We start from the raw sequence: 10,153 nt of genomic DNA, 5'->3' as shown, positions 1-10,153 counted from the left end.
CAATGGGTAGCCATGCTTACTTTCAAGTATAAAACATTCAGGTTCCTGAGAGCAGGACTCTTCACCTATCACACCTCATGCTGTGTGCAGTGGCCACTTGGTGCTCAGTGCATTGCCTTGTGGGAATCGGGGCTTAAGGGACCAGCTCAAGAAAGCCCTGCTACTCTGGCTACTCCTATTGCTGTGAGTAATAGAGTCTGTCTCTGACCCACGTCTCTTGCACTTCCTGCCAGCATTCATGAAATGGTGGCAGGACAACTGCTTAGTTTATAAGTAGGGCAAAGTCTCAAATCCTTCATACCTCTTGATGCTTAGTGATTCAAAGTTTGTATTCAAACTCTGGCTCTGTCACTTTATAATTGAAGGACATCGGTGAAGTCAATTGATGTCTCAAAGTCTCAGTTTTCTCCTTTATAACATGGAGGTAACTGTCCTCATAGCTGCCTTGTATGGCCTTTGGTACATGTGAGTTGCTTAATAAACAGGAATGATTTTTACCTTTCAGAGCCAGCCAGCAAGGCAGACACATATGGAGTAATTATTAAGACAACAAAATACTTACCTTAGTTGGCATTTGCCACAAACGTTGGGAACACCATGACAGACGGCCCCAGTGATCTATCATGTAAATCATGGGGGTCACAAGGGTGCCCTGTGTGGTTTTCATTTTGCCATAACTAAGGAGTGGGCAGAGAAAAGTAGATACAAATATGAATATAAATAATTCGTAGTATCTGCCTTTTCAAAGCCCACATCCTACCTTGGAAGGGAATCAAATAAACACCTAAGTGCAATGCAAGGTAATAATTGTAACATATGCATCACAGTCCAAGGGTTTGTAGGAGCCCAAATAATCCAAGTGTCCACCAGCAGATGAATGGGTAGATAAAATGTAATGGGTAAAATCAACAGGCTATTATTCAGCCTTTGAAAAAATGAGAATCTCTTACATGATGCCACATAAATCAACAATGAAGACATGCTAAGTGAAATGAACCAGTCCAAAGGATCGAATATTGTATGGTTCCCCTTATATGAGGTACTTAGAGGAGTCAAATTCAGAGATGGAAAGAACAGTGTTTACTAGGGCCTCCAGGGAGGAGAGAATGGAGAATTATTATTTAAGGGGGACAGAGTTTCTGTTTGGGATGATGAAAATGCTCTGGAATGAGACGGTGGGGATGGTTGCAAAATACTGTGAATGTCCTTAATGTCACTGAATTGTACACTTAAAATGGCTAAAGTGGTGAGTTTTAAGTTATGTATATCTTATCACAGTAAAAAACATTGAAATGATCAACAACCATATATCCTCTTGGAAAAATGAGGCCCTTAAATTTCCTATTGAAGCATAAAATAACTCCACCAGTTATTTTGTTTGGAAACTACTTCACTCAAGCCTCTAGGGAGTTCCCTTCATCCTGGTAATCGGGGTTTGGGCAGCACGTGGCCCAGCCTCCCTGAACTTGGAAGAGGCACTTCGGGAAGTGTTCTTCCCATCTTTCCAAGGAGCCTACGGTTATTACAGGTATACAGGTGCACACACGCCCAGCATACTGACATCTGGGGGTTATGTCAGCTATTTGTAAGACCGCCTTATTATCAATTCTTCATCAGGGTCTTGGAGTCTAGGAGCAAAAAAAAAAAAAAAAGTTTTCTTTTTTCAGATATTTTGTTCTTTCTCCAAACCCAGTGAGGGTGAATCTTGGTTACTTAGAGGACACAAAGTTGAATACTGAGATAAATAATGCAGTTTAAGCAACATGCTGCCCCATGAAGCCCCGTGTTATTATTGTCCTTACAACATGGGAAGGAGAAAAGTACTTTATTCTTAGCCTGTTACAAGAATGAAATGACCCTGAAGGCCTTCAATGAATGGTGTCTTGTCCAAATACACTGTTATCAGCGCACTCCTGAGGGATTGTGAATGGATTTTCTGCTTTCTCGGAAAACCAGGGCATGACCTACTTTATATAATACTGTTTCAACTCAAATGCACAGGAATAGGAGTGAAAAATAATAATTTCCAATGTGCATAGTCAGCAGCCCTGATACACAGTTTTGCTCCCTGACATGGATTTGTCCTGTATTGTCTCTTGTACGATTTTAAAAAAGAGTAAATAAGTGGGTTTTAAGTTTTTACAACCCAGGAGATTGCCATTTTTGCACTGAACACTTGGGTGGGACAAAATCTGTGTCCTGCCTCACAGCCATCGCTCCAGCAACCAGCTGAGCAGGTGTAACCTGACAACATGTCCTGTCTGCTGCAGCATCTCTTAATGTGCGGCCACAGCAGCACGAAGCAGCCCAGCACTCACACCGGCACCTCCTCAATGTGCAACGGAGTTGGTGCCACAGGGGCATTGAACAGTGGGAGGTGGGAGCTGGTGAGTAAATGCTCCGCCCCTTCTGGTGCTCAGTCTCCGTAGCTCATTAGGTGGCCCCCCATTGCCCGTAAGAGATGACCTCAGAATGCATCCTTACTAACTTTTCCTCCTTTCCAGCTTCCTTCTCTCTTAATTCCTCACTCTTGTTTTCTAGGAACACTTCCCAGAATTAGAAAATTCTGGAAATCAATTAAGGCAGTAAGGGAGGAAAATATGTAACTCCTGTTGGATTACCGCTACGACACAGCTAAGTCATTGACCAATGAACCACTGTAGTTAAAAAACAAAAAACAACTCTTGACAAATGGAATTCTTCTTTGGTAAAGAAGATTTTAGAATTCCATTAAAAGAAGGTTTTAGAATTCCATTTGGTATTCAGATCTTCATTGTACATCCATCCACATTCCTGAATAGGAGGCAGGAGATACAGAGGCCTGGAGGTTGGATATAAACTCTGGTGTCTATAATGGCATCAGCTTAATGGATTTCGCTCTTCTCAGTAACGCTAATTCCGTTTCAGAAGTTCAGTGCCAACTGAGTTCTTACATTTTATCTCCTTCAAGTGTATGTGATCGTTAGATTTGATAGATTACTCTCCTTGTCAGACGTGCCATAAATTCATTATCGGTTTGTGCTACTGATTGACATTCTTAAAGCACAAATTAAATTTTTAAAAAAGGAAAGGAAATTAGCTTAAAACATTGTTTAAATCTTGAAACAATTTGGGCATACAAAAAAAAAGCACAGAAAATAAATTCTGTGGCATACCAGCCAGACGAGGCAGTTATTAATGCTTTATTTGCTTTGAAACCATTATTTCAGTAAACCAAAAGGCTATTTTTTTTAATAAGGAGAATATTTCAGCACAGCTAAAGCCTCACCCAGTGTTCATCTCCTTCCTCTCCTCTCCACCTACAGGGAAACCTGATTCACAGAACAGCATTACCGTTCCCACACATGCTTTGTACTTCTGTCCCAGTGTGCTCCCGTGAACATGTTAGTCCCCCTGCCTTCTCACTCTTGTTACTTTTGAGAAGTCCAGTTGCAGTTCTTGGTAAAAGCAAGCAAGCAAATAAACAAACAAAAAACCTTTCTCCTCTCGGATTATTTTTTAAGGTTTTCTCGTTGACTTTGGTGTTCACGACAATGTAACAATACCATCAGTTATTTAAGAAAAATGTATGAGGCTCTTTCTCAGGCCGGGTCCCCCTCTCCCTGGGGTGGCTCACGTGGCAGTCTCTGTTCCCACTCAGTGCGGGGACCCTGGGGCAGAGAGGACCCCTCCGCCTGCCCCTCCGCTTTTGAGAACGAGGCCGCAGGAAGCGGCGGACAGCTGCTGTCTGCGTTAACCCTCGGAAAACATGCGTGTTATCCAAATAGAGACACTTTGGGGGGCTGAAGGGGGAACTATTAATGACGTGCCAGGACTTTCAGGTGCACTGATCTGGGCTCAAGCCCCGGCTCTGCTTTGACCAGCTGCGCGTATTCGGCTGTTAGGCGGCCGTGGCCTTGGCGTGCTGGTCTCGAACATTAAGTCTTCAGAAGTGGCCGCAGTCCCCTGCGGGCCTGGATTTTTCCGCCTCTCCGGGTCTTCACGAGCTTGTTGTCCAGACCATGGGCCAGGGCCTGGCTGTCTTTTCCATCCTTCAAGGCCTTCTGCGGGTTCAAGGCCAGCCTTGGATCTCATGCTGGAGCGGCTTCTGCCCGACAGTGATGGCACGTTCCGCGTTGTCCTCACCAGCCCGCTGGCCCCGTCGCTGAGGTCCATGCCTGCCTTCGTGGCACCACTGAGCGAATCTTCGCCCCACGTCCTTAACTGCAGGGACGCCAAAGGCCATTGCCCCACGCGCATCGATACTGGTGATTAGTACTAGCAAAATGCGCTGGCACTTCCCAGAGATCACCAGAGCAGCAGTCCCCAACCTTTTTGGCACTAGGGACCAGTTTTAACATGGCCAGGGGTGGGGGGCTGGGGGGTGCAGACAGAAGGCGGAGCTCAGGAGGGAGTCAGCGGGGAGGGGGGTCAGGAGGTGGAGCTCAGGCGAGCTTCCCTGGTAGCCTGGCTCCTAACAAGCCATGGACCAGTACCCACCCACCGCCCGGGGGTTTGGGACCTTTGCACTAGAGACAGGGAGGTAGCCCAGTGGCAGCCGTGATCTATTTTTCATAAGAAATATGAAAAACTCCCAGGTCTAATGCGCCAAAACATTCCATTTCTCTCCAGAAGAGGGGCTACTTGATACTGATGTTGGTTTCCCCATCTAAGCCATGGGCTCCAGTACTCTTTTGATTCTGGTTCCTTTTCTGAAATTTATATTTGCTTCCCAAACTGGTTAGAAACAGTACTTCCCATTCAGGCCCCAGGCCACTCTTCCACTGCGGCAGGCACAACGGAAACAGCTGGGGACCCACTGCTGGAAAAACAGCCTAAAAAACCAAGGGATTCCCAGAGATTAGCAGCCAAAGGTTACGGTCAGGCCTGGGAGTATGTGCTTAGAAATGTCAAAAGGAGGGCAGCCTCTGCCTCCTCTTACCTCGAGGCTGTTCTCACATACCAACTAGAGTTGAAGCCCCTTCCCTTTGCTCAGCTTTGAAAAATGGTGTCCAAATGGTCATTGGGCAAAGTGATGAAGTATTAGCAATCCAGGAGGTAGAAGAAATTATATGTACAATCATTGTATACAGTTCCAGAAACACTTTATTTAAAAATGGAGTCATAAATGCATAACAAAATAACATAAGTAATAAATGTAACAAAAATAAATAAGGAGAATAATGTATTCATAAAAAATAAAAATAACATAGTAAAAGGCCAAATGTTTGAACAAAACTGTGTAAACACTTAAACAATAATGTAAGGAGGCAGATGCTAATGTTTTCCCAAACAACTCCTTACCTTCTACCTCCACGGGGACATAATCGGTACCCAAACATTCAATAAAAGAAGGAACAACGGTGATTATGCTGTTTGACTGTTTCTTCAAATGGATTGACCCTGTTTTTTTAAGGTTTCACTTATTCCTTCAAAACATTTGTATCTTTCCATTCATCTTCTTTAAAACCTTTTTTCAGCCTTCCTTTATTAGAATGGGGTATTTAGCTTCACCAGGAGAAGAGTTAATTTACCCTTAAAAAAAAAATCTAAAGAAAAATATGAGATTCATTACACAACAGACTTCTGTTTTTATAACTCTACAAAAGGGCATTTTTTTTGTTTTTCTTTTTTTTTTTTTGCATCTTTATTACCTGGCCCAACAGTATAGGATTTGTAAAATCCTGTCAAGTTTTGCATTGTACAGTTAGTTTCTTAAACTAACAAATGTAGCCCAGGGTTATTGTTGATACATTAAAGACCATTTCATAAATTTGAGAAGGTTGCAGTTTTAACCTTTATAGACTGATGGGGTCAAGGGGAAACTCCAAGTCTACTAATAATATTTAACTGAATTAAGATTCACCCAAATTATAGTGTTCTGGAAACACGAAGATCATTGCTTTCTTTTAAAACTTATCCAAATGTGACCTTACTGGAGAGAGAAAAAAAACAAGTTTACAGAAGGCATTTTTCACAGGCTTTCTGTTTAGAACACAGGCCCAAAGCCTTTGTCACTGTCGTCTCACAGAGTCCCTATAAATGAGGAGGAAAGACGGAGATGGGATTTACTATTGGGTCCTACAGGGAAACACACAGAAGCAACTCACTCTGCTCGGGAGTGAAACTATCAACTAAGCTTATGACTACTGGTTCTCCAAGTCTCCTAGTGAAGAAAATTTTAATTTCATGATCGTTTCAAGGGAATTTTTTTTTCAACTGTCACATATAAACTTGGTAACATAGGACCAATATACATGTTTTTAGTTTTAAAAATATACTCCACCTAAGTTATCAGTCTAGTTTAATCTTTCTAGTTATCATTTGCCCTAAAATGAGAGACAAAATCTTACTTCCATTAAAAAAAAAAAAAAAATTGAAAAAAGTGCCAAATTCATCTTTTTGAAAGTGGAGTAAAACGCTGTGGGGTTAAAACAAATACAGTATTATCAGTTTCCTATGTACAAAAAAAGGCGGTTAGTCCTTATGGATCTATAGATATGCCCACCTACCACTCCCAGGAAATTTTAGTGCAAACATAATAGTTCATCTCCGTAAACCCCAAGACAATTACTGTAGCAACAAAATTATATAAATCACATATATGTTGGAAAAGTTTAGAACATAAGAACGACTCTTTCGAAAGGTCAGTTTGACTGTGGAGAGTTATATGTCACTGTATCCAATGGTACTGACTACTAATATAAAGCCTATTATTAGGAAGTAAATATAAGTGTTTAACAAATCTGTACAGATGAAGAGAAAGTCCATTTCGGGCAGCAGCTTGGCACAGGAGACACAGGGGTCAGAAATGTTGGGTATTTAGTTTGCTTGTAGGTCACAGCACGGCTTAAAAAAACAGAAACAAAAAAATCTATGAAGGGAAAGGATACAATTATATTCAATTTGAAAATCATCAAACCACAAAAGGTGATATCGCCACAATCTGCTTTTTTCCTACATGTGCACCAAGTGGTTATCTAAGTGGCTGGAAAGGGTGAATGTGCTACCACGTTATAGGACAAAAATAAATAAATAAAATTAAAAAGCCAGAGATAACAAGATTGTACTTGACCAAGCTGTCTTGTTTTGTGCAAGTCAACACTGCGCTGCTTCCAATATCCCTAGGCATTCCACAGGTAATTACTTCCTAACAACCAAGAGAAAGTCATTCGGGTACGGTGACATCTTCCTCTTCCCCATCAGGGTTGAACCTATTGAAATGTATACTGAAGTCAGCCTCAGGTTCTGCGTTCCCAAACTCTGCTGAGACCGAGACGGCGGCGGGATGAAGGACACCCGCTTCCGGCTGGCACAGCGACGGAGTCTGGCCCGGGCTGCCGTGGTTATTCACAGGACTGGACTTCTGCTTTGGCGGAGACGGGAAGAGAGCGTTGGGAAACCCCATGTTGTTCAGAGCCTCCAGAGTTCCATCCGGGTCAATCATAGCATTGATCACTGAAGGGAAAAAAGGGAGAAGGGGGAAAAGACAATTGGTGATGCCATCAAGCTTGGGTATGAACATTGCTATGACTCAGATAATATTTGGACTACTGATGCTTTTATTTGATGCTTCATCCTTTTAAACCTTGAATAGCTTCATCCTTGCTAATCCTTTCTATACTGTGTTTAAAACCCCACTTTCAATAATTTGGGGGCTGATCTATAGACTATATAGACCTGAATGCTTCCTCTGGTGCCTTGGGGAGCTAACTTACAGGCATTTCAGAGGCTGTTGGAAGACTGGGATTTGGAGATGTGGAATTCAGAAAAGATCTTTTCAAAATTTGCTTTCACTTTTTTTTAAAGAGGGTGAGTGAAAATATTGGTTATAGTTTTAGTAAACACTCCTAGCAGCATTAATCACTCCGGTACTTGGGGACTAGTTGCTATTGATGGGGCTCAGAGTAACCTGAAGGTTGGTGAAACTAAACTATATAAGCACACTCAGCGGCCCTTTACCCCGGTGACAGTGGCAGGACATCAGCCATGTCCAAGTGTGTGTGTACGTGGTGCTGGGCCACAAGGGCTCCTCGTAGCCGAGATACTGATATCCCACAGCAGCCCCAGCAGGCCAAGCAGACCTTGCTACCCCCAAGGGAGGGGCCAGTTAAAACCGGTTTTCAATCCAAAAGATCTCTGAGTGAACGAGGAAAAATCTTAGGCAGTTTTTCAACTTGGCATTGGGTAGAGCGGGGTGCTGGGAGAAGGAAGCACCACAGACTCAGGACTCACTTAGTCCTCCTTTAGGTACACCACCTTCTACAGCTAACAAAGCCACTTTTACTCACGGGGTATATCCAAAACCTGAGGTGAGCTAAGGCTGAATACAGACCGAAAATCACTTATGTGGGACTAACACATCACGTCTATGATCATTCAAGCAACAAGAATTGAGTAGAATAAGCAGTTCGTTCTGGAATCGCCTTGTTGTGCCGCTGGGGACTTCTGGGTCAAGACATACACAGGACTGATGCATGATTAAGATCCAGCGCACACCAATACAATGTCCCTGTCAAAGTTCAGGAGGCAAACTGAGCCTCTCTGCTCTCTCTCTTCTGGTCCCTGTGGCCAACATGACGCACTCATTTCTTGTTGTCCATCCACACTATTGTAATTTGTGTCACTAGTTCATTTGGGTTACACCACAAATATAATTTAAGAATTGCCAGGCCAAATAAATAATGCTAAAGCTCAACAAGCATTTTCAACTGCATAGACATATTTTAATACACTGTTTTATATATTTTTCCACACATTATTTATATATTTAATAAGTAATACATATAAGACTGTAAATTAGTTTATAACATCTAGCAATATACCTAAGGTTTCCCTTTGCAGTTTTTTAAATGGTTTATATTGGGCTTTAAACTTTCTTTTTATGAGTAATTTGGATATATCCAACTCTACATTTTTATCTATGTCTTTACATTTGCTCAAATAATGTTTTAATAATAAGAATATTCTAAGGAAGACCACTTAGCACGCACTGTCCTACACCGTTAGCTCGTTCTTAACGCAGTAGTAAATTTACCTTGTAGCTGTTTCTCAACTCTTTTTAGCTCCTGCAGGATGGAAGAAATCTCCTGTAGGGAAAGCAACGACAAAGGTCACCTGACCTTACGAAAAACATTTTTATTCACTAGGCAATGACTCTCCGACTCATCTTACTTGGAATACTTAACGTTAGCTACATGGCACTACATTTGTGGCAATAACATGTGAAATGGTCAGCATATCCAGTAAACATGATTCAAATTTCAAAATCTTTAAATTAACGTTAAAATAAAATTATTTTTCTCAATGAGATAACGACAGAAGATGAAGAGTTCAAAATGATACTACTGTTAAGAAAAGGTTTTGAAAAACTTGTATTGATCAACCTTGCAAGAGCTTTTCAGAAGGGGCTAAGGATTTGATTTTCTTTGGAAAAATGTGTAAGATTCCTACCTCAGTTTTAGGATGACTCTCTGATCAATGAAAATGTATATAAATTTTGAGGAGCAGGCAAGATATTTATTAAGCAAATAGAAATGACTCATGTCAAGTTATGTTTGAGTTGGCTCTTATTTCGAAATCATCTGCTTCTAATGTAGAATCATTACAAGAACAAGAGTGCATCATAATAACGACACGTAAAAGGTTCCTCGTTCATACCCTCCCAACTTTGAAGCCATCGGTATTTTAAACTCCTGCGAGAGACTGCTTAAGGCATAAAATTTCCCAAATACTGCATTTATATCTTCCGTTAAAAATGGAAATCAACAAACAGCTCAAAAATGAGCATATCATTCCCTTAAAATAAAACGCTGCCATTAAGACATTTCACTAGTCAAGGAAAATGACCATACCATACTTGAGGTTTTCACAATAGGGACTTCACTTTCAGCTCTTAACTTGCTTTCTATTTCATCCCAGTTTCGATCTTTATCTTTAAATAATATTCTACAAATCAAAAAACATATGCATTTTAATTCTTATATTTAGAAACCTATCACATTTTTAATAATACAAAAACAACGTATCTTTTCAAAGCTAAACAAGGATAAAGAAGCTACTAAATATTATATAACTGCAAATAAAATGCTGAGTCAGTATTACCAACAAATTCATCATTCATGTGAGATCTGTGTTTAAAAAGTAACTAAGTGGTTATGAATATATATACAAA

The 10,153-nt window shown here is 41.1% G+C and overlaps 1 protein-coding gene across 8 annotated transcripts in view; it reads right to left on the bottom strand.

Annotated features, from left to right (window-relative positions):
* Positions 1-5,073: 5,073 nt before the first annotated feature.
* The window catches only part of CEP170 (centrosomal protein 170), an 89,682-nt gene continuing 84,602 nt past the window's right edge, over positions 5,074-10,153 (bottom strand). For all 8 annotated transcript variants that reach the window (XM_090263237.1, XM_090263238.1, XM_090263242.1 and 5 more), the window contains 3 exons: positions 9,834-9,927; positions 9,017-9,068; positions 5,074-7,437 (listed from right to left, as the gene is read on the bottom strand). In XM_090263237.1, coding sequence (XP_090119363.1) covers positions 7,148-7,437; positions 9,017-9,068; positions 9,834-9,927 — 436 coding nt within the window. In that variant the 3' untranslated portion in view covers positions 5,074-7,147. The remainder of the gene's footprint in view (positions 7,438-9,016; positions 9,069-9,833; positions 9,928-10,153) is intronic.

The sequence above is a fragment of the Furipterus horrens genome, unplaced genomic scaffold (assembly GCF_987537825.1).
Source record: "Furipterus horrens unplaced genomic scaffold, mFurHor1.1.pri manual_scaffold_15, whole genome shotgun sequence".
NCBI lineage: Eukaryota > Metazoa > Chordata > Mammalia > Chiroptera > Furipteridae > Furipterus > Furipterus horrens.
Note: the sequence above shows the minus strand (reverse complement) of the source record. Positions and strands in the feature narration are given on the sequence as shown.